Genomic DNA, 27,985 nt, shown 5'->3' with positions numbered 1-27,985 from the left:
CGGGTCTTAGTAAGTGATACCTGCGCAGTGAGTGATTAATATCGCGGATGGTGTGGGGGCGCAAGATATCTGAACAATCACGTAGCATGCGAGAGGTTTCGTGATGTACATTGCCGCCTACTGGGAAAATAAGTACGTTGCATGGGTATCAGCTGTGAAGACGACGGCCATCAAAAGACAATCCCAAGTCTGCTAGACATCACGGCAAAATTTCCACATGAACCACCCCATAACAAGTATCGGAACAAAATTGGTCACATGGACCCGTGCCAGTGTGGGTGCGCCTCCACTGAACAGGGGAGCCGCCTCACCAATCGTGTCGTTCAAGCACTCAAGCAGACTGCTGTCGACCCAACCGGGCAGCGGCACCGCGGTCGCACTCGCATTGCCGCTGCCCGGCGCGAGTGCATCCGTGTTGTTGTACCCGTCCAGCAGCAGAGTGACGCTGCTCGCGCGGTAGTACTGTACCGCTTGTTCGGGCTGTGGCTCGGACGCGGTGGCGTTGAACGGCGTAGGTACCGTCGAGGACGCGCCACCAATTGACGAAGAGCAGTTCTTCGAGATGGAGGTGATGAGCGAGGTGACGGTGCTGTTATCCGCGATCACGTAGAACGTGCTGTTCGCCGTGTTGGATGTGAAGGTCGCCTCGGCGAGCGGCCCGCCGGGTCGGCTTGTGTTCCACGGCGTACCGTACTAGGATGCCTTGTGAGTAAGCACCGTTCAGCAGGGCGCCGCGGCACGAACAAGCGTACCTCTGGATCATACAGATACGGCGCTCCATATCCCGGGCTCCGCCACACGACTGGCCAGAACACGAAGGGGAAGTCTCTTCCGGACACGCTACCCGCAGACAAATCAGGATAACCACTGCCGTATTCACTGAAAGTCAACCATCAGCCATACGAACGTCCCCCGCACCGAACGACGGCACGACTTACGATGTTCTATACACCTCCCCGCGCGTCCCGCCACCACTCGTGCGTCCAGCGAATGGCTGGCCCTGGGGGATCGTCACGGATTTGCCTCCGCCCGCATCGTACGCGACTGCGTCGGACTCCCCGTCTGTCGAGCCGGAGACGGGGACGTCCTCGCCTTTCGAGTCGCCACCTTTGTCGCCACTGTCGCCTGTATCGCCACCACCGTCGCCGCCACTGTCGCCGCCACTGTCGCCGCCGTCTGCGTCACCATGTCCGCCGCCGCCGCCTTTCCGACGGTATATCCGCTGTTTCAGTGGAGCAACTGGGGACATCTTGTAGTCCGCGGGCTCGAGATGGAGGCGCGGGATAAACCTACACGCCTTTTGTAGGTCCCAGATACTCTAGGACTCGGAGGCACTGACAACACTCCTACTAGGTATCAGGACAGCGGTACCCGGTACCACACACACACCGACAGGCGACAGTGTCCAGAGCCAAAGCGTATTGTGCGTACGGAACTGGCAAATGCACGTTGGCCACTGCAGCCTGACAGTGAGGTGGAGACCCTCGAGGCTTCTCAAGCTCCTTGACGCCCGCATGTGCCCCTGTAGAAGCACTTGTCAAACCATATACACAGCCGCCAGGAGCAGAGGGTACCACACAAAAGCCAATGAAAGCACGAAACTTGCTGTATCTGTCCAGGCTGTGACGCCGACTCCTCAGATCACATCGGACGGCACTGACAGGCGCGGCGACATTGTATGCACTGCGAGCACACCGCGAACGGAGTGTGCGATGCTACTCGGGCCCGGTGCGCGTGCACCGCTCACCGCACGACATGCAGCATAGCCAGCCACATTCGCTCGCGTTTGTCAAGAACGGTGCAGAAGAAACACGAGGTATACATGCTACACCGCCTGGGCTGTTGCGAAAGACAGCCAACTACTGCATGCAGCTGGAAAGCTTAGTCCGTTGGTGCTGTGACTTGGAAAAGTGAATACCACTCACGTATGAGACGCAAGGAGGATGCATTGTCGTGAGCGCGACGCATAGACACACAAACGGCGAAAACGAGAACATACGGGGATACGACCGCGAGATAACCCACTCGACAAGTCTACCAAGAAAGGTCAGAACTCTATCCTTCATTGCAGGGTCCTCTATAGTACAAGGTCACAATACAACAATGTACCATCAGTACCGGCAACCCCAGCAGAGCCTACCTTCGTACAAGCGCGACATGTTGAATAGACGAGCCGACGCAACTGCGGTAGCATTCACCATAAATCATATGGATGCATTGCGTGCGAGATGGCGTAGAGAACATGACAACGTAGGTGGACCATACAGATATCGACCGCATAGAGGAGGTGCCCAGCAATAGGCGTTTTATGCGGTAGCCCTGCAGACATAAGGTCAATCAAGTGACGACGGCAGAAATGGAGACTAGCATACTTCTTGTGCGCCGCCTTGACTGCAGCAGCCTTCTCCTTCTTCTCGGCGAGACGCTTCTGCATAATGACACTACATACCAATCAGTCACGTAACCCTGAACATAACATAGTCAACACGCACTCGTATTCCGTCTTCTGCTCCTTCTGGCGCTCGAGCCGGCGGCGCTTGAGGGAATGCAGGTGACGGCGGCGCTGGAGACGGATGGGAGTGACCAATCGCTGGATCTTGGGACTGGAAGGGCTTTCAGTCTAGTCAACTACCGGCATGTCTGAGGGACTCACGCCTTGGTGTAAGGCTTCGCGTTCTCCTTCTTCTGGCTCTTCACCTCCCTCCTGACAACGTACTTCCTGACGTCGTCCTCCTTGGACAAGTTGAAGAACTTGCGGATCTTGGTCGCACGCTTGGGACCAAGACGCTTGGGGAGGACAGTGTCGGTCAGGCCGGGGATCTCGTTATCACCCTGCTTGACGATGACAAGGGAGAGGACAGCGATGTCAGGGCCGACGATGCAGCCACGCACGGACTTGCGCTTGCGCTCGCCGGTGCGGCGGGGGCGGTAGCAAGAATGGCCGTCAGAGAGCAGGAGGCGCACACGGTGCGGGAGGAGGACACCCTGCTTCATGGGGAAACCCTGCTTGTCGTTGCCTCCGGTGATGCGGAAGATGTAGCCCTTCCACTCATCGCCGAGCGGGTCAGCGGCGACTTCGGCAGAAATCCGCCTGTCGTAGAAAATACGGCTGCGTAACCACAGATCAGAATTGCGAACCCAGAACCAACGGCATAGCATGCTCACTATTTCCTCTCATCGTCGAAGTCGATGGTCTTTTGCTCCCCAGTTGCGGGGTCTGTGAACACAAGTCAGACCTCGTCCCACTTCCGTGCCGTCACAATCATACTCACTGGCGATGTTGAGCTTCATGCTGTGGATGATGACACGAAATGAGTAAGGACAGCGAGTAGCAGGACGAGCAGGACGCACCTTGCGGCGTGAGGGCGTGATCTCCGTCGACGAGAACGACGGCGATAGTCTTGCGCGCGATGTCGTTTCGGTGTGCAGCACGCGCGGACAAACAGCGCCACTACCCTGTGGCGGGTGGCAACAAGGTTTGCAGCTGTACAGTTGATCGAAGCCACCAGCCACCGCGCACCGGCACGTGCCGAATCCTCTCCAGCGACCGCACGACGAGCCCAACGGCACACACGACGACCAAGCCTCAAGACCACCCCCGCAAAACCTGTAAGTGCTGCTCTGCCGCAGAAGCTGTTCCCGCTCACGTTTTGCCCTAGAATCGCCATGGGTCGTATGCACGCTCCCGGAAAGGGCATTTGTATGTCTTTGCGTTTAGCAGCAGATTGGCAGTGAAGTCTGAATGTATGACGGCCACACACAGCGTCCTCCGCCCTCCCCTACCGCCGCGCTCCTCCTTCCTGGTTGAAGACGACTCCGGATGACGTCGTCGAGCACATCGCCAAGCTCGCCCGCAAGGGTCTGACGCCCTCGCAGATCGGTGTTACCCTCCGTGACTCGCACGGTATCCCCCAAGTGCGCTTCGTCACCGGTAACAAGATCCTTCGTGTCCTCAAGTCCAATGGTGCGCATATTATTCTTTTCAAGTGCGTGCAAGTGCTCATGCGCTCTTGTCTACAGGTCTGGCACCACAGATCCCGGAGGACCTCTGGCATCTTATCAAAAAGGCGGTTGCCGTGCGCAAGCACCTCGAGACGAACCGCAAGGACAAGGACTCCAAGTTCCGTCTCATCTTGATCGAGTCCCGTATCCACCGTCTCGCTCGGTACTACAAGACCAAGCAGCAGATCCCGCCGACGTTCAAGTACGACTCAGCGACCGCCTCTACTCTCATCGCATAAGCGGCGGATGTTGTACGATTTGATTGGGAGAGTCGGACGGGTGGTTGAGGCTGCTGGTCGACACTTATGGTATACTGCCTTTCTACATGATGCTATCGCAATGCAAACCCTAGGCCATGCACTTGTCCTTTTTTGACTGCGACCCGGCCGCGACGATGAAACAGTGAGGTCGCCCGACACCCTTGCAGCAGCTTGTAAGTGTGCTTAGTGCAATTGCCTAATCGCACATTCGTGGATCGCGCGCACGACGCATCACATAATCGTGTTCTAGTCTGGTATATGACCTGATCTCTACAGCTCCACGGTACTTCTACTCAACTTCTGTTTCGTGCTTCAAATCGTGCTCATGCCTGCCCAATCGCGAGAGCCTCCTTCACAGTCAGTTTGCCCTCTACCACCTGCTTAACGATGTTGAGAGCACGGCCGAAGTTCGAGAACAGGATGTGCGGGATGCCCTCTTGCACACAGTACAGGTGTAGGTCGTTCTCGCCGTCCGGCTTCTGTTTGACGAACAGAACGTCCGCGTGCCTAGCGGCAGACATGTCTGCAGAATTGCGTCAACGCAAGCAGGGATGGAACTGGCGCTGAGGCTTACCTGAGACACCGTCACCGAAGAAGAAAATCGTCGGCGGGTTGGGGAGGCGACGGTACGGCAGGATAGCCTGGCTCTTGTCGTGACCGTACCCGCTGTAGCGTACAGACTTAACCATTACTCGTCCACTTCTGGGGAGTCAAAAGCATACCTGGACGGATGCCGGTACTGAATCTCCCACTTGCCATCGGGGTGGATGATCACTTCGTTAGAGACAATCTCGATCTTGCTGGAATCTTCCTCGCCGATCAGGTTTGACAGCACGGCGCGGATGAGGGGGGCCATTCCGCTGTACGTGTTCGTGCCATTAGCGCGCGTCCTACACGTCGAACAAAATCAGATGGCAGTACCTAGAGATGATGACCACCGGTATGTCCGTTGACTCGCAGTAGCGGTAGAACTCTCGAAAGCCCGAATCAAGGATGATGTCTATGGCAGCCTTCAGTATTGGATAGAACGGAAGGAGTGCGGAACTCACTCTTCTTGAGCTCCTCCTTGCAGTACTCGAACGAATGACCCTTGGCCACTACACTCTCGAGCATCTCTCGGAAGGTGTCCCGGAAGGTCCGCTCGCCCGACAACGTGGCCACGTTGAGCTCTCTGCGCTTCTCCCTGCCAAATCCAAGCTCATCCGTCATATCTGGTGCAACGAACCGTCAATTCCATTCGTCTATCACGACCAACCAGGACTACTCACAATCATTGGAATCGCGCGTCGTGATCGTCCCATCCCTGTAAACGCCGTTGAGCCACATAGTTATCGGCGGGGGAGACCGCGTCCAGCAGGCATTCGCGATGCCCAGCTCAGGTCGGACGCAGGCGTGAAGACGAACCAACCAACCAGTCGGAGAGGACGACGAATTTCTTGTCTTGGTGAATGGGAGGGTACGGAAGAGTACTCTCGGGGGCTTCTTCGGTGGCCATTTCTCTGAGGTGCGTTTCCGGGGTAGGTGACGGTTGGGAGCTGAAGCTACTCGGGTCTCTGGAGCTTTTGAAGGCAGACACGGTCGCGGGTCCCGGGACGGCGCGACTTTCCAATCTCATCGCTACATCGCTTCAGTCACGTGAGAAGGTGCTATTAATGCTGCATGCCGAGTCGCAATGCTTCACTTCGAGACTCCCGAGTATGTGTATTATCACAGAAACCAAGGCACTAAAACCAAGGCACTATTTACCCCGGATAGTAAGTAAGAAAGCACTACTGACTAGCAGAATGCTTCACGGCCATTTAGTAGATGTAGGGAACGATACGGTACGGCACCCGCTTCGCATACGCCTCCCACTCCTCGCCAAACTGCTTCTTCAACAACGCATCCTCCAGAGGTGCTCGCCGGAACAAGCTCGCCGACCCGTACAAGAACGCCGCGACGTATGTCCACGCCGCAATCTTCCCTCCCCGCGTCCTCAGGATGCCACATTCGTGAATCCACGACCCCGGCGCAACGTACATAAGCCCAAGGCCGGTCGCGCTGAGGATGGCCCCAGTGTAGCTGGGATGACGAGTGTACTGGTAGGGCCCTTCCGTGACGAGCTTGTGATCCTCTCTGATGGAAACCTCGAAGGTGAATAGGCGGCCCAGCGTACGATAGCACTGCCAGCGGAAATATGCGCCGAAGTAGCCAATGGCGGCACCTGCGACGAACAGTGGGCTGATGGTGATGCGGCGGGCGAGAGAGTGGGGGCCCACAACGAGTGTGTCGAGGATCCTCTGAGACAGGGGGTGTGAGGGCAAGTGGCTAGCACCGATGACGAGCACCTCCAGGATGCTACTGGACAAGATCAAGGCCTACAAGCCGGGGACTCGTGAGCAAGTCCGAAGGCGTGAGGGGAGGCTGACGCACCTTGAAGCCAAGCGTGTAGAGTCTCGCTGTCTCAGAGAAGAAACGCTCAAACGCGCTGACCTCAGCCCTCTGTTCGACGGGGACCTTCGGATTCGGCGCTGTCATGACCACATAGCCACCGACTGCGCCGGCGACGAGGAAAGGAATCTTCACGAGGGACATCTTGTGGGTTGAGCAGCCTCAGTGCTAAGGCTAGCGCTGCTAGGATATGAGGGCGACCAGGTGCGAAGTGCGTACTTACGGACCCCCTCGTATGTTTCCAGGTGCTTAAAAGGGGCGGCCTGCACGGTGCGATCAATTCTAATGTTGCCGAGGGCTTCACATGAACCCGTGTCGTGATGGATGTGCGAGCGTGCCGCTAGACCAGTCTAAGAAGCCGTCCAGCATAGTCTTGGTATACATTGCTAGTCCTACTTCCGGAAGGGCGGCATGGATTGCGCGTTGCCCGGGATGATGGGTCTCTGAGGATGTATAGCCTAGGATGCATAGCACATACCTCGACTGTGCCATATTCGACAGTAGCGGCTATGTGTCCTGTGTCCAGCACGAGCGTCATCAGCCAATACGGTGTTGCAGCACGACGAGATGTCACGCACGGGTGATTCATTCTGACGCTAGCTAGCCTGCCATACACTCGGGCTAGCATGTATACAGATCCGTTCATCCGGTTGGAGACCAGGTCTTGTCATCAATGTGCCATCCTCGCCGCCGCTCCCAGGCCGCTCCCGTGCTAACTTACGTAGTGCCTGAGCTGAAACATTCCACAGCGAGTTGAGCATACATATATGACATGTACAGCTTGTCGGTCTCAGACGGCCCTAGCGCGCAAATACGAAACGTATGCTCATCCTTTCATAGAATCCATACCATACGACATACTTAGTGGGTTGTTCCAAGGTTGTTCAGACTCGGAATCAACGCAGGCAACAAGTCCCGATTCGGAGAATATCGGCTCACCTTGGCGCGGTCTTGGCTCAATAAGTTGAGATGTCCGCGTGACATCCTGTTCGTGTCGTCCTAAGACGTCTACTCATACTATACCGTTGACTACCACTGGCACTGCCAGCGAGCGGCATGGCTCTGACACGAAAATTTCAACGATCATCCTGCAACGGCGAAGAATGAACAAGAGCGTCTCGGCTAGCCTTGGATCCGGAGACAGCCATCGTGGTTCCTGGGCCAGTGTTATCATGAATGATTCTGAGTGAATGGCAGCTGGCTATGTAACTCACTAGTTCTTGCGTCAACAGGACCGTGCCACCCGGTACTCCGCGCTAGAGCTATGACATGCCGCCCGAATCTACCAGGCTCATGCAGGCAACTTGCCTGCATGAGCCACCACTGCCAGGGCGACGACTCACCGAGCGCGGATGCCCACGGACACCAGACAATCCTCTTGTTTGACGCACATGTTCAACATAGGATGAGGAGGAAACGAGGAGAGGAAGGAGAGGATCCATCATGTTTAGCCGCCGATCGCGACCAGAGTCCGGTCAATGTCGCACGCGCGACTCGGATCGTCCCAGTGTCCTGACAGTGACAGTCGCGTCGACCGCGCTCACTGATCACAACACAACACCACGACCCCTAATGTACTGCCAACACTACAACCACCTGTGGCGGCGATCCACAGCCCCACTGCCATCGACCGCACACTCGTCACCATCCCTTCCGACACTGGCACCGTCATGGCAAGCTCTAGCCCACTAGCCAACTATGGCGGGACGGGTGCCTCGTGCAAATTCCTTGTAGGAAGGTGCGTCTGTTCCATCGTTCTCTACAGTGTCCCAGCGTCTAGACATCTACCCAGACCACACGCCCAATGACCCAGATAAGTCACTACACGGACCCTACTATGATCGGCGGCCCCGACTTGATGATGATCGGCCTCAGATCGTGTCATTCATGGCGCAACTGCACGTTGGATGTTGGGATCGTCGCGATGTCCGATCCTGGGTCGGTCATTCCAGTCACGGCCGTGTGTAAAGAATTGAATCGTAAGTGGCCATAGCTTCACTATCATGATGCGGGGTCATGGCAGCGGGGACGGGCGGACGCGTGGTCGGGATCGACGGATGCCCTGAATTGTAGGTAGAGTTCGTCCTCTCACTTTCAGAAGACAATATAACCGCGTTCATCAGTCTTCCCTGCTTTTACTCGTGTCTGGTGTCGGCACTACTCGGATAGCACCGACACCCAGCTCGGTGATCGTCGTATCATGGTTAGACTTCGTTCCTAAAGAGCTGCAAGAGCCAGTTGACGTGAATTCAACTAAGCTGGTCTTGTTTGTCATGTCGTTGCGAAGACTGTTCGCAGCAGCTACGCAATAATCTCAGGCTGTTAGGTATGTCATCATGATATCTCCGGCATAACAAAATTACTCACACAGCTTGACACGCTTGAGAATCACCGCTTGCCAGTGTCCCAATACAATTTCACTCCTCGAAAGCCGAGGTATGTTGTTCATTACCTTTCTTCATACCGCGGGGCCGAGGCATACCATAACCTTGTGCTCTCCGTTGCATTGGCTATCCCATTTGCCCAGTTCGCTTCAGCACGCTGCAGCTATTCTGATTGACGTTGGCATCTCGCGTCTATACGGCGAGCAATCCATCAGACGTTGCATACCGGGCGCGGCCCCACTGCGCGATTCCAGGCGGCCTATGAGCCCATGTCGGGCGGCTCTAACTCCGTTTTCCCAACGGATCTCGCTAGCGGTGTTTCCCGTAGCGGTCGCAAACCTACTTGTCACCGCGGACGTAGCCTTCTCACCTCCTACGCATATAACTACCTGTATAGCGGGCCACCCGCCTCTTCCATCCTTTCTCAAGGAGATCGCTTGCTACTCAGTATGTCACTCGTGAAGATCCCCCTCCTCTTCACCGGGTTACTATCCGGCTATGTCATATTGACACCACCCCAGCCGAAGGTCTCTACCAAAGATCGCCACCAGGATGTCAAGCCATTTGAGCGGTGGTTTTCCGCCACCGTGCATATTCACAGCATCGCACTCAAGGTAACTACTTTGCCTTCCCCTGATGCGCCGACCAAATCTTGACTGTCTATTGCTTCAGACATTGTCATGTGTTGCGCCCATGCTAGAGGCCGCCGTCATCGTGGCAGGCCGCTTCCCCGACCACCCGCTCTCCCAAATGGTCCTCACCGCGCTTGTCCCGGGCCCGCAATCCCTCACGCGCAGAATCGCCTGTACCGGCGCCTTCCTCGCTAGCTGGGCCGTCGGCACGCTCGGTGCTGCTGTCCGCTACCAGTGCTACCAGACGATGGGGCGGTTCTTCACCTTCGAGGTGTCGATCCGCGACGGGCACCAGATCGTCCAGGACGGGTGGTACGGCATCGTGCGACACCCTAGCTATATTTCGGGCGCGTTTAGCCTCGTCGGCTTGGGCCTCATGCACGCCGTCGCCGGTTCGTGGATGCGGGAGTGCGGCGTATTGCAGACGCCGGTAGGGAAGACTCTCGTTGGGATATACGCCGGGCTCACGGTGTACGTGACCTTATCAATGGCGTGGCGCTCCCGTGAAGAAGACCGGATTTTGAAGGAACAGTTTGGCGAACAGTGGGAGGAGTATGCAGGGAAGGTGCGGTGGCGATGGATTCCATATGTATTTTGACATCCGCGTGATCGGAATAGGATCTCGGGGCCGTCAGGTTCAGTAATCCTTACCATACGTAACTCTTGGGGGATCCATCGGAGACATGGGTTTGCCGTTCAATCATCTTCGGAACACAAGTGGGATATCACCGCCTATACAGGATACATACATTCCTGTCATGACTGCCTGCTGATCGGCCTATACAAATTCACTACTTCGCCGATCATCTGCTCAGGGGTTCTGTCCCGGCCAGTTTTCAAACCCGAGATCGACAGGCCACGGTGGCGTTATGAGGCTATATACGGAAAGTCAGTATCCAACAGAGAATAAGTGGAGAAACAACACTCACCGTTTCTGCTTTCCCGCCGCGGCAACACCGTCCAGCTTCTCAATGTCTTCCTTCGTCAGCTTTGACGCGGCCGCAAGTGCACCGGTGTAGTTGGATGCGATGCGTGCCGGAGTGACTGACTTGGGCAGCGTGACAATGTCCTTAGCCACTGGATATCCGACGGTTGATCAGCGTCGCGTACGATGCTACTCTCCATTTGCTTTACTCACCAAGGTAACCGAGGAGGACGTCCGGCGTCTGCAAGCCGTGCTTGCTTGCAATCTCAGTGGCCGTCTCGTCGCTCAACAGAGGCGAGTTCGTCGAGCCGAGCGGGGAATACGCCTGCGCGACGATTCCCTTTGACCGGAGGTACTCAAGAAGGTTGTGTTGAGGATTGTACAAGTGGATTTCGAGCTATCGAGAATGTCTCGTCAAGCATGGTTTGTGTCCTGCGTGTAGCACCTTTCTACGCACCTGATTTACGGCAGGAACGACAGTGGCGTACGGCAGGAGCTCTGTCTCAAGGATACGCTTGGAGACGTTCGACACTCCGATGGCCCTGACCTTGCCTGTGAACGGTGAGGACGAGCATTACATACGTCAGCGGAGACAGAGGCGTACCCTTCTTCAAGACAGCCTCCATTTGAGCCCAGGTATCTTTGATCTTCCAGTCATAGAGAACATCCCGCTTGCCGTCAGGGAGCGTAGGGAAACTCGGGTGATTGCCATTGGGGTTGAGGTGAACCGGCCAGTGGATCAAATAGAGGTCGAGGTAATCAGTACCCAGGTTGGCGAGAGTCTCGTCGAGGGCTGCCTCGACACGCTGGTGGTGCGTGGACCATAGCTTACTGGTGATCTGAGCGAAAGCTTAATTAGTACGTGCCCAGTCGAAGCAGCACTCTCATACTCACAAAGATTTCGGAGCGCGGAACGCCGGACTTGCGGATGCCCTCGCCGACTTCCTTCTCGTTCCCATATGCCCTGAGTCTCGCGTCAGCTGAGAGTGGACCCGGAACGGGTGCCATAGCGCGCACCATGCACAGTCGATGTGCCTGTATCCCACCTCCTTCAGTGCGTGCTCAACAGCATTCGTGACCTCGTTGGGCTTGGACTGCCATGTACCTGTTATGCTGAATCAGTACCATATTGAGTTATAGGAGAGCCTGACCCACCAAGTCCAAGGATGGGAATCTCGACACCGTTGTTGAGCTTGACTGTGGGGGATGCCATTGCTACTGCGCTAATAAACAAGACAGGACCAATGGTTTCCTCTTGCTTCGGTCACCCTGCTCTCTTATAGCGACTGGGAGACTTGCTGGGCGGCCCGGCTAGCCGTTGCGTACCCTCTGTTTGTACCGTTATCCGAATCGATCGGGACTTCTGACCAGACCAAGCTTCTGAATGTGCATTGAAGACGTCATCCCTATTCAGACTGTACACTGCAGTACTAGTAGAAGGACAGCGGGCTTTTGAGCGTACGCGAGCAGATAGAGATTAGCCATATTTTCGGAGCCATGTATACGATTTCTTGCGTAGTTGTGCGATTTGATTACCACTGGTCCGGGGCGACCTTGAACGTTTGAACGGTCGCAGCTTCGTGCAAACAACGACACAGTGGCGGCGGAGAAGAGGCGGTCCGCGAAAGGCGAGCCGCCGCCGCCGCGAGCGCGAGGATGAATCATCATCAGTGTAGAGAGACGGCCCGATCCAACCGGTCAGCTACTTATACAGTAATTACTCAGACTGATGTCGAATCATTGCCAGACTCCGAATTCGTACTGTGGCACGAATGCGAGCTATTCAGCCGCTACTATGCTTGCAGTCATACGCTCCAGTGCAACGAAATAGGATTATTTCGGGAGTATGGCCATTCAATTTGAAATGATAATGCCAAAAATAATGATGCCGATGGTACCGGCGGTGGCTTAGCGCCCGAGAGGGTCGCCACTGTTCGAACTTGACTTCCAAAATCGACGCACTTGCAACCCACAGACAAGTAGCGACTGCAGTTGGCATCTGGCCTCCGTATCGTCCGACACTCGATATTCACAGTATAAGTGCCAGTCGTTCGACGATACTTACCCAGGACTGAAGTCCAACCGGAGTTCATTTTTGAACCGGTAGCTCAAGGTTCGAGCTTAGCCACGCCCAAGCCACGCCGATTTCATACTTGATTGGCAGCGTGCACGCTCCACGCAGCGAGGCGAAGGTGGTTTTGAGCAGCGGTATCCCTCTTCACCCCCACCCTCACCACCATGGATTTGGATGGGTTCGACCAAGCAGCCAGGGCGACCGGCTCTGGGTCAACAAGGCTTCCGGAGCGGCCACAGGCGAAGGATGCGTTGGCATACATAGACAACGAATGGTATACGCTGACAAGCAGACGTGGACGATGGATGGATCTGATTGGAGATTATGCTGGGAGCGAGATGTTCGTCCTCGACGGTACGTTAGTAGCTCTCGATTATAGTGGCGTCGACCAACGCGTTACTTTTTAGGGGAAGCCCTGCTGCAAGAAGCACTGAACGACCAGTTGCTTGCTTTAGGGCGGGAAGGCGGTGCGTATCTAAAAGTTGCGTGCTGCAGAAATCCACTGAAACCCTTTTCTATGTAGAGCCCAGTTTTCAGATCTTGCATGCTACATACTCTCTCGAGAGGATGCTCAACGAGTACAAGATGCGCTCTGCTACGTTCGATATTGTATTTTGGCATGGTATGCTATCTCTTATCTCAAATTTCCGTAGACTGACTGATCCACTTCAGAGAGCCGGCATCTGACGATACAGACCGGGCGTCCTGAGGACGTTCATACGTCCCGAAGCCTAGCTCGTGCGATGTTGTTCAAACATCTGGGATGTCTGGACATTGCGGTACACACATTCGAGAATCTGCATGACCCAAATTGGCTCAATTATCAGCGTGTTACCAAGGTAAGCGCATACATCGGATGCATACATCGACACAACTCATCGTATTCAATTCTCAGCCGATGTTCGTGATGACGAATGACGGAGGACTTATCAGTCGCAAATTCGATGACCAGTCGCTCCGCGCTGAAGCGTTGCTTGTCCAACGTGTCTTCATCTTCAATCTTCTGGCGCAGGGTATTACAGTGTCGCTACTCCATGGCGCGGAATACAGAGACTCTAAGGTGAGAATATAGCATATGAACTCAAAACCCATGTAACTTACACTGAGTGCGTACAATCTCCTACAGATTGTGACGTTCATTTACGAGCAGCGCCACAATCCTAACGCCCGGAGCCAACTTCCTGAGGCGTTATGGGCTGCAAGTAGTGCGGCTGCGAAGGCATTGGAAGCTCGCGAATCCCATGTACGACATGGTCTTCCGGTCCTTCCCTTGGCTACCTTCGCCCCGCAGAGCGTACAAGCCCCCTCCGAGACCTGGATGGCCGTTTTGCTGAAGAGGCTCTCATCGGTGCTGGACCTTCGCCAAGTGGGGATGACAGAGTTGCTGTATACCTTCATTGCTCACCTCATTGTCGTTCCCACCCTCTCGGTCCAGCAACGGGCTCAGAAGCTGGAGACAATACACCCTAGCCTGAGCGCGATGCTCGTTGGCACGTTCTTGCCAACGGCGTTCCTTGCTCTTGAGAGTGTCTTGGCTCGCAGCCAACCCGAAGTAGACGGCCACATATACGTCGCCTTGCTGAATTTTGCCATGACGCGTCCTGGCCAGTCGCCTTCTGAGCTCTTCGGCGCTATGGTCAGCTCGCGCCTGGCTGCGCTGTGGTCTGCTGTCGGCATCAGCAACTGCGACTTCACTACACTTCGTGCCCGGTTCCCCCAACCTGCTCCGAGTCGGCCGTCAGACAGCACGGGGCGTCCGCCGGCGGTCCGTGCTCTCCTTCCCTTCAATAACCGTATTTTCGATGAGCATCTCGCTGCCGTAACTGTAGACGTTGAAGCCGAGGATTCTCTCGAGCTGACACAACACCTCGACTTCAACACGATCTTCAACGACGTCTATCACTGGCACAATGACAAGCGCGCTATCCTGCCTGCTCATCTAGGCGGAGAGGCGTATCAGCCCATGGATGAGTTTCAGCGACGCAAGGCACTGCGCCGCGCGCAGCATTTCATGGCTTCTATGGAACGCCAGGCGCAAACTCTGACAGGAGCCTTCGGGATACCTCTCGAGCGCATGCTCATTCTACCTGTCGGTTCACAGCCACGACGAGCTGTCCCACGCACCATACAGGTACGTAATTGCAATGACCTTGGGTCAAGCACTCACCATGGTGTAGGCGAAACCAGTACCCCATCAATCAAAGAAGGGAAAGAAAGAGCACGTCTCGTCCGCGGATAAGATCCGGTTGGCAAACAACGAGAAGAAACATACCAAGCTGAACGATTCGAACGTGCCGTGGTGGAAGGAGCAGCTCGACACCATCGCCTCCATGTCTACGTCTCGGCAAATTGTGCACATCGAGAACATCCAGCGGAACAAGCGGACCTTTGAAGGATGGCTCACGGTCGAAGTACGCCTCTTCCGACTGCACCTGGAATTTGTCCGTTGGATCGAGGACGATGAGCGCGAGACTGCGGCCGTGCAGGACCGGACCACGGTTGCGGTCTTGCGGATGGTGAAGGATACGTACCAACAGCCGAATCTCTTCCCCGCTGCCGTTGACATCCTCGACACGTGTCTCAACGTCATCGCCTTGTCGTCCATGATCAGCGATTTGAAGACGTCGTCTCCTGAGCAGTCAGACGTCGAACACAAACTAGCCTTCAAGTTCGTCAAGCTGATGAAATCGAAGACGAAATCGGCTGTCTACAAATTCATGCGCATACGCGAGGACCCTATCGTGTGGCAGCTTCGTCTGTTCGGCGAATACATGGATCGGAGTATGGATAGTCAGTACGATCCCAGGGTTCCGTTCAAGCCAGACGCATGGCAGCGGGATGTCCTCGACTGCTTGGACGACAACCAGTCTGTCCTCGTTGTGGGTGAGTGCACGTTCCCTACTGTTACGTCCGACTATGACCTGATACGAGCCGTTGCCAGCGCCGACAAGTGCCGGAAAGACATTCATCTCGTACTACGCTATGGAGCAAGTACTCAGACAGTCAGACGATGGCATCTTGGTCTACGTCGCACCAACCAAAGCTCTCGTGAACCAGATTGCGGCCGAAGTGTATGCTCGATACAAGAAGGAGTTGAGAGGACGTGAGTCTTTGATCCCACAATCAATGCCAATATGATTGCTCATCTAGGATTGCACGCAGGGAGCTGTTGGGCGATCCATACAAGAGACTATCGGATCCATGACCCTCAGAAGTGCCAGATCCTTGTCACCGTTCCGGAGATGCTTGCGATCATGCTTCTTTCGCCTCCCCTGGCTCGCATCTGGACCCCCCACATCAAACGGTCAGTAGTCCATGTTGGTATACCGTACTCTCTGACACCGTGAACTCAGTATCATCCTTGACGAGATTCATTCCATCGGCCAGCAGGAAGGTGGGGCAGTATGGGAGCAGATTCTACTCTTCGCGCCATGCCCAATCATGTCGGTCATCTGTCTGCTTCGCTTAGCCCTCATAGTCAATCTGATATCGTGCCCGTTCACAGCGGGCTCTCGGCTACAATCGGACATCCCGAAGAGTTCAACGACTGGCTTAAGTCCGTTCAGGAGGCGCATCACTTCAAGCACACCTTCATCCACCACCCGCATCGGTACTCGCATCTTCGCAAATTTACTTACGCCATGCAGGACGAGAAGCCCGCAACGTTGTCATTCAAGGGCATCGACAGCCACAGTAACACTGGTCGTACACGCTTCCTACACCCCGTCTCATTGCTCTCATTTGGTGTCCATGAGATCCCACCCGACTTCTCTCTCGAAGCAGCTGATTGTCTTTCGTTGTACGAGGCGCTGTCTGTACATGCCAATCAGCCGTCATGCGGCTTCGACTTGGACCACGTGAATCCAACCCGCTTTTTCGCAAGTACTGCTGGTCCTCTCCTGAAACAACAGGACATCCTGCGATATGAAGCTCAGCTCAAGACGATCGTCAACAACCTAGTCGCCGCAAGAGACCAACAGGATATTCAATCGCCTCTGAACAAGGTCATCGAATACCTAACCGATCCTGCTGTGAAGGCGTTGGACCACCATGCGATCCCCGATCGTTCTCGGTTCATGCAAAACCTGATATATCTTGTGTCTGATCTGCACGCCAGTGGTGATCTGGTAAGGTCTCAGTGGCAGACTGAACTGCATATTTTTGGGCTGACATCTACTTCAGCCTGCAATCTTGTTCAACTTCGATCGCAAGGCATGCGAAACGATGTGTCAACGACTGCTGGAGGAGTTGACCACTGCGGAAGAGCAATGGAGGGAAACTAGCCCTGAGTGGCGACGAAAGATGGCCCAATGGGAAGTCTGGAAGGTTCAGGCTGCGGCACGCAAACGCCAGTCGGAGAAGGAGACACGATCGAAGAATCGGGTAGATGTCGAAGCCGAACAGGGGGAGAGCAGCACGACTTGGGAGAGCTCCTTCGATCCTCACGATCCGTCCCCTCAATTTTCATTCACCAGCAAATCGTCAGTGTACTCGAAGAGCGACCTGGAAGACGAACTGCGTTCACTGGAGCGATGGTCATCTGTGCCGAAATGGGCACTGAACGCTCTACGCAGAGGAATTGGCGTGCACCACGCAGGTATGAACAAGCGTTACAGAACAATGGTGGAGAGGTAGGTTCGGTTTGATTGGCTCATATGCACCAGATGTGCTAACGCCTCATCCAGTCTGTTTCGGCTAGGTGTCGTCCGAGTTGTGGTCGCCACAGGTGCATCAAATGAACGTCTCATCCTGCTTCGTAACTAACAAAACATTGCTATGATAGGGACGCTGGCTCTGGGGATCAATGCACCTGCAAGGACTTCCGTCTTCTGTGGCGACTCGCCTTTTCTAACGGCGCTGATGGTACGTGGGGTGGCCTGGTACATGACTGGCGAGTTGCTGAATAGATTTGCACAACAGTTCCGTCAATGTGCTGGTCGTGGTATGTGAAACCGCCCATTGACACCCGAGTAGACTTGAACTCATTATCGCTATCAGCCGGCAGACGAGGCTTTGACCTCCTAGGGAAAGTCGTCTTCTATGGCGTCGCCATAGATCGGTGCCAGCGATTAGTCCTGTCAAGACTTCCCTCTCTCGGCGGCAATTTCCCGCTCACGTCGACGATGGTGCTGCGCCTCTTCAATTTGCTTCAAGGATCCGACTATGCACCTTTCGCCGAGCAAGCGGTCGTTAGTATCCTCACTTTACCCCATATCGGATTCAGATCCAACATCGGGAACGAACAAGTAGTCCACTTTATGCGCTTCAGCATCGACTACCTGCGCCGAGCAAGTCTACTCGACGCCCAGGGGAACCCCATCAATTTATTCGGAATCGCCTCTCACCTTTACTACACCGAACCCGGGAACCTTGCTTTGATCGCTCTTCTTCGTCACGGAGTTGTTCATCGGATATGCTGTCAATCGGACACAGTCTCCGCCAAACGGGGGCTTCTGCTCCTGTTGTGCCATCTATTCGGACGCCGATACCTCCCCAGGATCTATGCAGCGGATGAGAACCTCCAGCAGCTCATCAAGAAGTCTCCCTCCATGGTCACGCTCCCACCCATGCCGGAAGACGCGAAGAACATCCTTGATACTCACGACTCGGAAATCCTATCCACTTTCACAAGTTACGCCCTAGCATATGCTACTCAACACCATGCTATACTGGGCTCTGATGTCGGGTTGCCATTGAGCGATGTCGAAGCTGTCCCCAGCTCACCTCGTTCTGATCCCCCTTCTTCATTCGTCGAGCATCTCGATCAACGTGCTGTCAGGCCAATCGCGAGGTCATCCTTTGTCGCTAACTCTGGGCACGATGACCAGTATCAGACCGTGGAGGAACTCACTCGGACCAGCCGTGATGGCCTCCACCTCAACCAGTACGCCATTCCATCTATGCGACTGTTCACGTCGCACTCGAGCCGGGAGAATGATGGTTATGTGCTCAACGCCTACATCCTCGACTTCTACATTCACGGGCAACCTGCAGCGCTCAAGTCAGCCAATGCGATACGTGATAACGACATGTGGTATCTGCTGGACGACTTCACCTTGACTCTGAAGTCCATCAGAGCCGGTCTTGGGCAGCTATTGTGGAAGGCGTCTACCGAGGCCGTCAGTGCCGAAGAAGACGACAACGGTTTACCGAAAGTCATAGATGCGGGCACGAAGGCAAAGGGAGTGAACGACGAAGACGTAGTGGAGGCAGTGCCGCCCGCAGAGATGGAGGGAGACGGTAGTGACTCAGAGGATGAAGGAATGGAGCTCACTCGTCCAACTGACATCTCCGATCAAGACTGGGCAGTCTACAAAATCGTGCATATGGTGACGACGGAGTTCGAGGAGAAGTTCCGTGCGATTGGGTCATGATTCCACAACGAAGGGCGTGTCAAAGTTGATAACGTGCACGGAGCAGAAATGTACATATGGCGTCGTCTAGTAGTGTATGAGTAACGTCCTCAGTTGAATGCTGTTTGGTAAATTGCTTGTCGTTGTGCAGAGTATATCTTGCTTATCCCAGGCGCAGGAACCGCGTCCGACGCCCTTCCGACATACAAGATGTGTTTCGTGCGACCCAGGTGTTCGAGGACAGCATTGATCCTCTCCGAGACATGAGGCCATGCGCCTTGGTTCCTCGGCTCCTCCTGTATCCAAACAAATTCGCTAGTCGCATCATACCGACCAAGAACACTAGCGAGGCGACCAAATGGGAATGGGGACAGTTCTTCGATCCGGACGAGGGCTACATGATCTGCCTGCAACCTCTGACGTTCCGCCACCAGCTCGTAGTAAAGCTTGCCGGTCAGACACAATACGCGCTTGACCTTCGACTTGTCGACTGTCGCGTCATCGAGCACCGGTTCAAACCGAGTGTTGTGCCCGAATTCCAGCAGCGATGAGGAGGCAGCCTAGGTTCCATGTAAATGCAGATCTACACCGTGAGGAGTACAGACGTACAGGTAGTCGAAGCAATCCTTTCGGCGATGCAACAACGAGAGGCTTTCTGTAGTTCCGCTTGATCTGCCGTCTCAACAAGTGGAAGTACTGCGCGGGTGTCGTAGGGAAGACGATATGCATGTTGACATTCGAAGCGATTGGGCTATCGTCGAATTCATAGCCATCGTTCGTCAACTGTGATTGCATTCAGCACGATAGTATGAGTCATCGCCAAACACGGTTTCACCTGTAACATCCGTTCCAAGCGGGATGAAGAATGTTCAGGGCCTGCGCCGTCAAGGCTGTTTCGAATCCCATCGTAAAGATAAAGGAGAGAAAGGTTTTCGTTAATTGAATGAAACATCGGCACCGGTGAGTGTAATGAGACGTACCCATGAGGCAGAAGCAGCGTGATCCCGCTTTGCCTGAGCCACTTCGCTGTGTAATGCACCATCGTCAGTCCTGATGGTGTGAAGTGCAGTCCGATGAACGCGTACTCTCCGCCGAAGAAATGAAGGTGTCGATGATGACCTAAGTGGATGTCCCATGAGCAGCGAGAACGCTATACAACACAATATGACCTCTTACCTGGGCGCCATTGAAAAAGTCGCCGAACTACGCGCGGTGAGAGAACGGACGGAAATTTAGTGAGGTCTTAACTGACCTGTGCTTCCCAAATGGGTAGTATGTCAGGGCTCTCCCAGCTCACACCATATTCGAACTGCACAGTACAGATCAGCTGTGAAGCGGATGCAATGGTTGACAAGTGCTGCGACCTACCCCCAGCACGGCCAGTTCGCTAAGCGAACCTTGATTTCCACACGGGTTAGTACGACTCGCTGCCTGGCTACGGACCCTCATACTCACTGTTCGCCAGTTCAAGCCTGCCTTCGCATTGGAGTTGAGCGTTCAGTGGAACGATCACTTCTTCTGTCCGTTGGTTGACAAGCATGGCATGCCTGCGCGACAGTCTTGTGTGAGTCGCCGGCGAACACGTCAGCTTCGATGATCACTGACCGTTGACTGAAAGTCCCACGTCCAACATCTTGTCCAGAGATCCGTACGTCACAGCCGTCCAGCATGAGTGTCCCGAAAGCCATGGCCTGCCATACATATCAGTCCACATCTCTCAATCACAGGGAATTCGTCTTACTTCAGCTGTCGCCCAGTCGATCCCAGAACCCTTCTCTAGAGCACGCAGGCGATTATTGACATGCCGTTGTAAGCGGGGGTGAATCTCCTGGAGTGCGACGCGATGGTCAGCGAAGCAAATGTCAGGCACAGGCTGGATCAGACATACGAATCCGTCAGGCACAGTGACACTTGCGCGTCCAACGCCGAGCAGGGTCTCATGGTCCACTCCAGTCTCCGGTTCGCGGACAGCATCTGAGCTTGCTGGCCAACTCATCCCAGCCCAGGAGCCCTGGAACATCACGGCATCTACCTTCACGGGAGGACGAGAGTCTGCGGCTTCCAGCTCTGAGGCGAGAAGTGATTTGTACGACGAGCGGACAGCTGTGGCAGCGTCTTCCGTCATGACTTTCTCCGCCTGCCGATGGGCGAGATCAGCAAAAAGAGAGCAATGTAATATTGAGGGCACTTACGATGAGCTGCTTTTCGTACAGAGCAGGGACGGAACTTCGCGATCGGATCTTCTCGTACATGAGAGGTTGGGTGAAAGAAGGCTCGTCCAGTTCGTTATGACCCCTGAAGAGGTGTCAATTGTCATCCTCTGTCGTATACGTAGATCCTACCAGCGGCGATACACAAGTAGATCCACGATGATGTCCTGCCACCAGGAATGTGTTCAGATATGCGCGCAGACGAATCGAACGAGTGAGTACCTTACGGAAGTGGTTCCTGTACTTGAATGCGACGTCTACAGCACGCGCGACATCTAGAGATGTGGTCAACGATAGGGCCCAGGCACTCATGCGCTTGTCTGACCTTCTGGATAGTCTCCGTTGACGTGAAGCACTGGCGCGTTGATCATCTTCCCTATATCCGACGAGTACAATGCCGAGTGCGCGCTGGACGCAGGAGTAGTGTAACCGATGCTGCTCTAGGTCAGTAAGACGATCATCCAGGATCTTCATTCAGTGCTACCTGTTACTGTAGACATTCAGAGTAAGGACGAGCTGCTATGAACGAAGGGGAAGTCTTACTTGACCACGATATGAACGGTGCCTCCGACGGTGTAATGCGGCAAGTTGCCTAATTGTACGCCGAGTCAACATCAAAAGCCTGCGACATCCCAATGACAATAGCACCTACTCAGACTCAACCCTTCCATAACCACGCCTTGCCCAGTGAAGCTTGCGTCGCCATGTAATTGCAGACACATCACCTTGTCTCCGGGGAAGCATTCGTTAGGCGCGGTGCCGGAGGCAACAAGTTTCTTCAGGAGTGAGAACTGCTTCGCACGAGTCTTTCCAAGTGCAACAGGGTTGACCGCCTCTGTACCACAAGTTACCGACCACGTCCGTGAGGACGATACTGCACTTACCCAGATGCGATGGATTGGGCAGAAGCGAGACTTGAAGCGGAGCCTTGGCGCCGTCATACTGAAGGTTTGGAGATGCGACTGCAACCGGTCACTTCGACGTGCCGTAGGCAACATGCAAGCTGTACATACCCAGATGGCTAATGACATCCCCAGAGGCGCCGAGGTCTTCCGGAATATCAGAGCCGCCCTTGATCTTGTGGAACAGAGCCTCTGGGGAGAACTGGAGTAAATCTGTCAACAGATTCAAGCGGCCTCTGTGCGGCATTCCGAGGACAATATTCTCAACTCCGGCTGTGCAAGTCTTCAGTACTGCATTCAGGGACCGAGACACAGTCCCATACATACCTCTTGCTGCGGAGGCGAAGAGCGCGTCAAGCGCGGGCAACATCGACTCCCCACCCTCCAATCCGTACCGCTTGAGATTTGGGAACTTCAGCTGCAAGAACTGGTCGAAGGTCTCGCTGCGCGCAAGAAGCCCATGTATGCGTGTCTTCTGCTTCGTGTCGAACACCGCCTGGGTCGGCGCCTGCGACTCGAGCATGTGCGAGAACCAGAGCCGCTCGGTCTTGGATGGCGAGTGCATGTACTCGTACGCGATGCGCCCAACGTAGATCGCGCGCAGGTGCTGCGTGATGTCGCCGAGCGTCCACTCGTCGCTCAGGTCCGCGGCGGAGCCCACGGGGCGCGTCCAGACGATGCCATTCACGTCGTACTTCTGCGCGTCGTCGAGGAGGCCATACCTCCAGGGATTGAGGGCGGCGACCTCTTCCCTTTGCAGAAGATCGAGAGGGTCGATGCGCGCGGCGCGGTGCCCATGCGTCCGGAGCGCGTCGACGTAGCGAAGGAGAGGCGCGTTCACAGTCCTGTTCTGTAGCTGCGTGGGGCTATCTGCGAGTCATGCAAACCGGCCATGTGTGAGTTAAATCGATAGCTGGACATTCAGTAAACACCGAGCGCTGCCGCCGTGAATGACGGGGCTTCGATTGTCAGACACAAAATGCGCTCAGCACTTCGTGTCATGCAACAGGCACCGACTTGCTTGTAATTTCGCTCGCAGACTAAGAGCTTTGGAAGCTTTACGAATGTTCACCTGGAGTGAACATCGTTGAGCCAGACAGAGCGCGTAATCTTGGCGGAATCCCAGCCACTATGAAGCTTCCACGTGATTACGCAGCAGCAAGTGTAACTGAGAACTGGTCATTGAACGACGTTGACAGCAGACAGGGCAGGTCGAGGCTCTGCTGGGGTATCCGATTCGTCTGAGAATGAAAGTTATAACCGATACTCACAATCAGGCATAACAAACCGTCGAGGTTCGCGATACCCATACGACTTGTCATGGTACGAGCGGCGCCATATCGCCCATTTGGGTTGTCTGGAGGAAGTACACCGAAATGAGTTAGTCTACTTCAGCAGACGAGTGATAAGGATGTCCTCACCTTACGGACATAGCACCACAACACCCACCGTGCTAGATAAAGGTGAGAGAGTGAGTCGTGGGCTGCAGACCGCGAGGCCATCCAGAACGGTTGGCGGCAGGTTGGCGGACTGTAAGAGGCTCTGGCCGGATCATCCGCCTTGTGACCGCCAGCATGATACGTGAATTGCCGAATTCAGAAGACAACGACTGACGAGAACGGAGGCGTTCTACTACTGCACCTTACAAGTGAGTGGGTTTGGCAGACTGGCAATGACATAGAGTGATTATGCGAGCCTGTGTATCAGTATTATAGCAGCTATCGAGGAGGAGCAAGTAACTTACGTCGCGTTGAGTGATCTCACTCAGAGAATCTCAGGCGTCTGCCACATGCTTACGTAATATCACCGTACCCATCACCTTCGAGCGTTCTATCATACAGTAACGGGCCATGGCAGTCTCAGGCCTCTCTCGACGCGCTCATTCCTCAGCTGTTCCCCCTAGGGATGCTGCTACTCACCTTGTGTGCTTGTTCGCCGGAAATGCCAATGTCCGTTCCACAAGCTAGGGGTTCACAGTTTCAAAGCTCTGACAGAAGTTGAAGTTAAAGGTCGCTGGTGGTGACGGGCGTCGGTCAGTCATCGTCAATAGGCCCTTGGACGACACCGATATCCTTTTGCTCATGGTTAGAATCAAACTTGCCGAGAGCCTGACTCAACGCATGCACAGTCTATGTTCTGTCAAGATGCATCATATGATACCGTGGTGGAAAGCGCAGTACGGCGCAGCTGCCACCCGACGTGGCTCCCCGCTGAAGGTCATGGGCTACGGGACGCCTCGGAATGGCATACATACGGGGCTGTGAGCGGCTCTGAGCAGTGTAAGGCACCGAGGACATGTACCTGTGCTTGGGCTTGGCTTGGACTGGAGGCAGACTGGAGGTATATTATGGGTATGTTTAGTCGCAAGACCTCCTGTACATGTACCGCTTATAATCGGGTCTCAGTCAGAACCTTTCACTCGTATAGAGAGGATCGAGATGCGCTTGTGCCCAGTGCCCACCTCCTCTGGTCCTCCTCCCAATCTCCTCCTGTTATGCCGAAACAGAGCCGCACAATTAATGCACCGCCTCGGCTGCCCCCATATGGTGGTCCGCACAGTACTCAGTCGCTGTGCCGTCTAGCCTGCCGTACCGCGGCGGGCTCGTCAAACCGCGGGTACCTCCTTGTCACGAGTTTGCTTGTTATTGAGGACATTTCGCTTGCGGATGGGCGAACCAGCGTCGGTGCCGGTGCCAAGATGTCACTGCCTCGTTCAAGAAGTACTGCGCATGTGTGCGCGCGTTGAACAGCAGGTCCACCTATTGACAGATACCAAGCCCATGCCCGACGCGAAGTGATGCCTGTGAAAACATATAAAGCTTCGAACATCCGACGTCATCTCCCTTCATCCCCACCCCCATAGTCCCCCACCATGATCAAGGAAGGTACCGTCACCAACGAGAGCGTCACTGCGTATGACGCACCTGCAGCCTCGTCCGCTTACAGGCCCGAGCCTCAGCGGTACTCACCTGATGGGTTCGACGAGAAGCATGACACAGGGCTTCACCGTTCTGCACCTCAGAAGAACTTCGTCGCATCTCCTGAGTACCACTTGAACGACCGACCTTTTTTCGTTACGATTGACAAGACCGGCCTCATCGGGGCGCTGCAGAAGCTGGACCAGCAACTGAAACAGGTAGGAATAGTCGAAACATCAGATTGTCGTTGTGGCTGACTAGTATGTGGCGCGCACAGTCCGGACGCAGCCACATCTTGTCGCGCAAGGTGAGCACGCTCGGAATGAAAGCCGTGAATATATCGGTGACCACCCTTACAGCGACCAACGGATTGGATAGGCAAAGAAGTCACTCCTGGCCAAATAGGCCTGATCAACCATGGTGGTTTGCCCAGCATTCTTACCCGCCCAGGACGGTACCCTGGCATGCCTCTTCGCAATTGGTGGGCACGCACATGGTGCGGTACCAAAGGATGTACGCTAGTTGCCGATCCGTACAATGCTATGTGTCTTACTTCTTGGCAGTGTCAGACACTGTAGTCGAGTTCCAGGGATTGACGATAGTACAGGTCTCTCAGAACCAGGTCAGTCCAGACATTCTGGGTATTACTTTACAAATGACTGATCGTATTCGACTTACAGGCAGCAGTCGTATCCGACCCTCAGGTACGGGCCCTGCATCGCTCACCCAGACTGAGCAACAATTTGATTGTCGCATAGAACCAAATATTCGTCATCAAGAATGCAGGCTTCGTCGCCTATGCTATCGAAGGTGCCTACAGGGTCCTCTCGATTGTCGACCAGACGCACCTCCCCACCGAGGTGAAGGATCATGTCACCAAGAACACACTCGGATGGTCAGTTATGTCGGAACGGGCAGTTCCACGTGTACTGAAGCGTTCGTCGAACCTCGCAGGAAGCACGAGGTGACCATGAAGAGCAGCTTGCGCGATGGGGCACAGCGGGAATACGTCGTGGCGCTCTTGTGCGTGCTCGTCTGCTACCAACAACACCCGGACACAGTCGCTTACATGGCTTCCTCTCCTGCTACAGCCTGAATGTCCCCGCCAATAACTGTGCGATTCTTCAGAAAGGCGATGACCTGGAGCAGCTCCCCGCCGGGCAGCACTACATCACGAACCCCAATGTTACGCTGCGCGGCTTGTTCACGCTTGGCGAGAACCAGATTGAGATGCCGACGAAGGACATGTACGTGTATCGTTCGTACTCTTGTGTGTCACACTCATCTGCCCTATGACAGCTTCACGAGGGACCAGGTCCCCGTTGCGTTGACGATCTACCTGAAGTGGTGAGTAGGGCGATCAGTGACATACGCGTAGTCCGGCTAACGCGTATGATAGGCAACTTACGGAGCCGTTGAAGGTAACGCAGTCTCGACAATGACGGACTCGAGGATGCTCACCGATCTTGCACAGTTGACCACACATGGCTACAATACGCCTTATGACGCCCTCCGGTACGTCTACTGCCTTGCTTCTGAACAACGTCATACTCACGCACTGGCTCCCTTTCTAGTGACAAATGCCAGTCTATCCTCACCCAGATCGTGGCGCACCGTACGTAAACCGTTTGATATGAGGGCAGCATCGTTGATTGTACAACCATGCGCAGTGGACTACAGCTCTATGGTGAAGCAGCGCTCGCTTGGCCCAGACAATCTACAAGACGGCAGCGATCCCAACGGCGCCTTCTTAGATGCGTTGCGGACCCGGGCCATGGACGATCTGCACATCGCTGCGCTCGAATATGGTATCGTCATGAAGGACCTAGGTGCGTCAGTTCTTGTCGTGGAAAACGTGTCGCTCATGCACTGTCGCTAGCTGTCATCGACCGGCAGTTCAAGGGTGAAATGGCATCCACGATGGATAGGCTCACGACACGAGCGTTGCAAGCCCAGGTCGAAGCGGCCGTAAGTTATTCTGCCTCATGCGCATCGACGCGCGATGACAAACCCTTTTATAGAACGTGGATCGGGAGAACAGCAACAGGATCAAGCAGGAGGAAGGCACGCTTGCCGTCGCACGCGTCAAAGCTCAATCGCAGAACGTCGGTCTTTCTCCCTCGTAGCTGACATCCGGCGCCCTAACCTAGCTATGTAGACCCTCGCAGACTCGCAAGCCTACAGCGTCGTCGCTGCCGCCAAGGCAGAGGCGCAGAAGGTCCAGATCGAGGCCGAAGCACAGGCGCAAGCGACCCGTTTCGCAGCAGAGGCCGAGGCTGCAGCCATCCGCATTCGCGCGACCGCCGACGCTGAGGTGCGCGACCAGTTCGCTCGCGAGATGCAGATGCGTCGTGTGGAAGTGTCCCGCGTGCAGGCCTTTGGCTCGAAGACGGTGTTCGTGCCGACAGACGGTATCGGTGCGCAGATGGGCAGCGCGTTGGCCACAGGGCTGGCTGCCGGGATGGGTGCAGATGCCCGGCAGTGAGTCATCTAGCCTTGGACTAGTAACCACGGTGTGGTTGTATGGTGCATCATTCATCGTCTCTCTTTGAACATTCCATTATACTCTGACTGCTGTATTTAAACGCACTGTTGTTGCTCGTGCGCTCGTTACCCCTTGTATCTGCTACATCCAGGCTGTTCGAATATATTAGTGTACCACTAGTAAGTTACTGCGATACATACATAATGATGGAATGTAATTCGAGTGTACCGGTAGGCGGACCATAGTGAGCTTGATGTTTAATATGGTTACGAGGGCCATGGCCTTTGCTCACCACACTTGCACTGCGCCATCCCTCACAAGGCCTCACAGTGGCCCACATTATGTATCACCATCATCGAAACCGCGTGGATGTCATTGAATTGCATGCTGTGGAAGGAATGAATAACTGA

At 54.9% G+C, this 27,985-nt stretch overlaps 11 protein-coding genes across 11 annotated transcripts; 5 read left to right on the top strand and 6 right to left on the bottom strand.

The window, feature by feature from the left end:
* Positions 1-22: 22 nt before the first annotated feature.
* On the bottom strand, positions 23-1,470 carry C8Q71DRAFT_76575 (uncharacterized protein). Its single transcript, XM_047924148.1, has 3 exons — positions 939-1,470; positions 753-879; positions 23-693 (listed from the first exon to the last, which is right to left on the bottom strand). The coding sequence occupies exons 1-3, from the start codon at positions 1,247-1,249 to the stop codon at positions 193-195; spliced, it is 939 nt and encodes a 312-aa protein (XP_047778588.1). The 5' UTR covers positions 1,250-1,470; the 3' UTR covers positions 23-192.
* Positions 1,471-2,041: 571 nt separating this feature from the next.
* C8Q71DRAFT_761747 (40S ribosomal protein S6) lies at positions 2,042-3,560 on the bottom strand. Its single transcript, XM_047923888.1, has 6 exons — positions 3,273-3,560; positions 3,166-3,217; positions 2,654-3,109; positions 2,493-2,603; positions 2,373-2,441; positions 2,042-2,319 (listed from the first exon to the last, which is right to left on the bottom strand). The coding sequence occupies exons 1-6, from the start codon at positions 3,289-3,291 to the stop codon at positions 2,307-2,309; spliced, it is 720 nt and encodes a 239-aa protein (XP_047778587.1). The 5' UTR covers positions 3,292-3,560; the 3' UTR covers positions 2,042-2,306.
* Positions 3,549-4,456, top strand: C8Q71DRAFT_761744 (ribosomal S13/S15 N-terminal domain-containing protein). Its single transcript, XM_047923887.1, has 4 exons — positions 3,549-3,609; positions 3,660-3,700; positions 3,764-3,964; positions 4,021-4,456. The coding sequence occupies exons 2-4, from the start codon at positions 3,667-3,669 to the stop codon at positions 4,239-4,241; spliced, it is 456 nt and encodes a 151-aa protein (XP_047778586.1). The 5' UTR covers positions 3,549-3,609; positions 3,660-3,666; the 3' UTR covers positions 4,242-4,456.
* Positions 4,457-5,846, bottom strand: C8Q71DRAFT_761741 (HAD-like domain-containing protein). Its single transcript, XM_047923886.1, has 7 exons — positions 5,675-5,846; positions 5,531-5,565; positions 5,312-5,473; positions 5,184-5,262; positions 4,985-5,122; positions 4,837-4,928; positions 4,457-4,785 (listed from the first exon to the last, which is right to left on the bottom strand). The coding sequence occupies exons 1-7, from the start codon at positions 5,755-5,757 to the stop codon at positions 4,586-4,588; spliced, it is 789 nt and encodes a 262-aa protein (XP_047778585.1). The 5' UTR covers positions 5,758-5,846; the 3' UTR covers positions 4,457-4,585.
* A 42-nt stretch (positions 5,847-5,888) lies between these two features.
* Positions 5,889-6,988, bottom strand: C8Q71DRAFT_76397 (uncharacterized protein). Its single transcript, XM_047924042.1, has 2 exons — positions 6,675-6,988; positions 5,889-6,619 (listed from the first exon to the last, which is right to left on the bottom strand). Exons 1-2 carry the CDS (start codon positions 6,834-6,836, stop codon positions 6,062-6,064), a joined length of 720 nt encoding a protein of 239 aa, XP_047778584.1. The 5' UTR covers positions 6,837-6,988; the 3' UTR covers positions 5,889-6,061.
* Positions 6,989-9,525: 2,537 nt separating this feature from the next.
* On the top strand, positions 9,526-10,306 carry C8Q71DRAFT_708473 (uncharacterized protein; the record flags this gene model as incomplete). Its single annotated transcript, XM_047920621.1, has 2 exons — positions 9,526-9,690; positions 9,749-10,306. 2 exons carry the CDS (start codon positions 9,526-9,528, stop codon positions 10,304-10,306), a joined length of 723 nt encoding a protein of 240 aa, XP_047778583.1.
* Positions 10,307-10,407: 101 nt separating this feature from the next.
* C8Q71DRAFT_761734 (Aldo/keto reductase) lies at positions 10,408-12,295 on the bottom strand. The gene is made up of 8 exons (XM_047923885.1): positions 11,789-12,295; positions 11,651-11,738; positions 11,528-11,597; positions 11,238-11,472; positions 11,091-11,185; positions 10,847-11,030; positions 10,638-10,785; positions 10,408-10,583 (listed from the first exon to the last, which is right to left on the bottom strand). Exons 1-8 carry the CDS (start codon positions 11,844-11,846, stop codon positions 10,520-10,522), a joined length of 942 nt encoding a protein of 313 aa, XP_047778582.1. The 5' UTR covers positions 11,847-12,295; the 3' UTR covers positions 10,408-10,519.
* A 576-nt stretch (positions 12,296-12,871) lies between these two features.
* On the top strand, positions 12,872-19,081 carry C8Q71DRAFT_858285 (P-loop containing nucleoside triphosphate hydrolase protein; the record flags this gene model as incomplete). The annotated part of the gene is made up of 16 exons (XM_047927501.1): positions 12,872-13,061; positions 13,115-13,174; positions 13,231-13,329; positions 13,380-13,546; positions 13,603-13,767; positions 13,834-14,838; positions 14,885-15,590; positions 15,649-15,810; positions 15,870-16,011; positions 16,061-16,150; positions 16,213-16,834; positions 16,890-17,338; positions 17,393-17,433; positions 17,491-17,570; positions 17,628-17,649; positions 17,706-19,081. 16 exons carry the CDS (start codon positions 12,872-12,874, stop codon positions 19,079-19,081), a joined length of 5,376 nt encoding a protein of 1,791 aa, XP_047778581.1.
* Positions 19,082-19,125: 44 nt separating this feature from the next.
* On the bottom strand, positions 19,126-23,849 carry C8Q71DRAFT_76043 (dehydrogenase E1 and transketolase domain-containing protein 1). Its single transcript, XM_047923829.1, has 24 exons — positions 23,814-23,849; positions 23,594-23,731; positions 23,444-23,529; positions 22,500-23,042; positions 22,284-22,445; positions 22,155-22,232; positions 21,923-22,105; positions 21,814-21,862; positions 21,596-21,708; positions 21,493-21,545; positions 21,403-21,437; positions 21,253-21,355; positions 20,949-21,197; positions 20,802-20,888; positions 20,666-20,751; positions 20,516-20,607; positions 20,429-20,457; positions 20,313-20,369; positions 20,237-20,263; positions 20,146-20,179; positions 20,041-20,086; positions 19,896-19,950; positions 19,670-19,843; positions 19,126-19,620 (listed from the first exon to the last, which is right to left on the bottom strand). Exons 2-24 carry the CDS (start codon positions 23,602-23,604, stop codon positions 19,171-19,173), a joined length of 2,802 nt encoding a protein of 933 aa, XP_047778580.1. The 5' UTR covers positions 23,605-23,731; positions 23,814-23,849; the 3' UTR covers positions 19,126-19,170.
* A 175-nt stretch (positions 23,850-24,024) lies between these two features.
* On the top strand, positions 24,025-25,000 carry C8Q71DRAFT_761724 (uncharacterized protein). The gene is made up of 3 exons (XM_047923884.1): positions 24,025-24,121; positions 24,176-24,204; positions 24,301-25,000. The coding sequence occupies exon 3, from the start codon at positions 24,304-24,306 to the stop codon at positions 24,916-24,918; it is 615 nt and encodes a 204-aa protein (XP_047778579.1). The 5' UTR covers positions 24,025-24,121; positions 24,176-24,204; positions 24,301-24,303; the 3' UTR covers positions 24,919-25,000.
* Positions 25,001-27,871, top strand: C8Q71DRAFT_761713 (uncharacterized protein). Its single transcript, XM_047923883.1, has 16 exons — positions 25,001-25,308; positions 25,368-25,397; positions 25,450-25,603; positions 25,654-25,712; positions 25,771-25,794; positions 25,849-25,985; positions 26,045-26,113; positions 26,182-26,337; positions 26,390-26,437; positions 26,490-26,511; positions 26,565-26,605; positions 26,665-26,705; positions 26,761-26,919; positions 26,970-27,058; positions 27,112-27,195; positions 27,249-27,871. The coding sequence occupies exons 1-16, from the start codon at positions 25,045-25,047 to the stop codon at positions 27,573-27,575; spliced, it is 1,704 nt and encodes a 567-aa protein (XP_047778578.1). The 5' UTR covers positions 25,001-25,044; the 3' UTR covers positions 27,576-27,871.
* Positions 27,872-27,985: the final 114 nt, after the last annotated feature.

The sequence above is a fragment of the Rhodofomes roseus genome, assembly GCF_022264815.1.
Source record: "Rhodofomes roseus strain CIRM-BRFM 1785 chromosome Unknown C8Q71scaffold_11, whole genome shotgun sequence".
Lineage (NCBI taxonomy): Eukaryota > Fungi > Basidiomycota > Agaricomycetes > Polyporales > Fomitopsidaceae > Rhodofomes > Rhodofomes roseus.
Note: the sequence above shows the minus strand (reverse complement) of the source record. Positions and strands in the feature narration are given on the sequence as shown.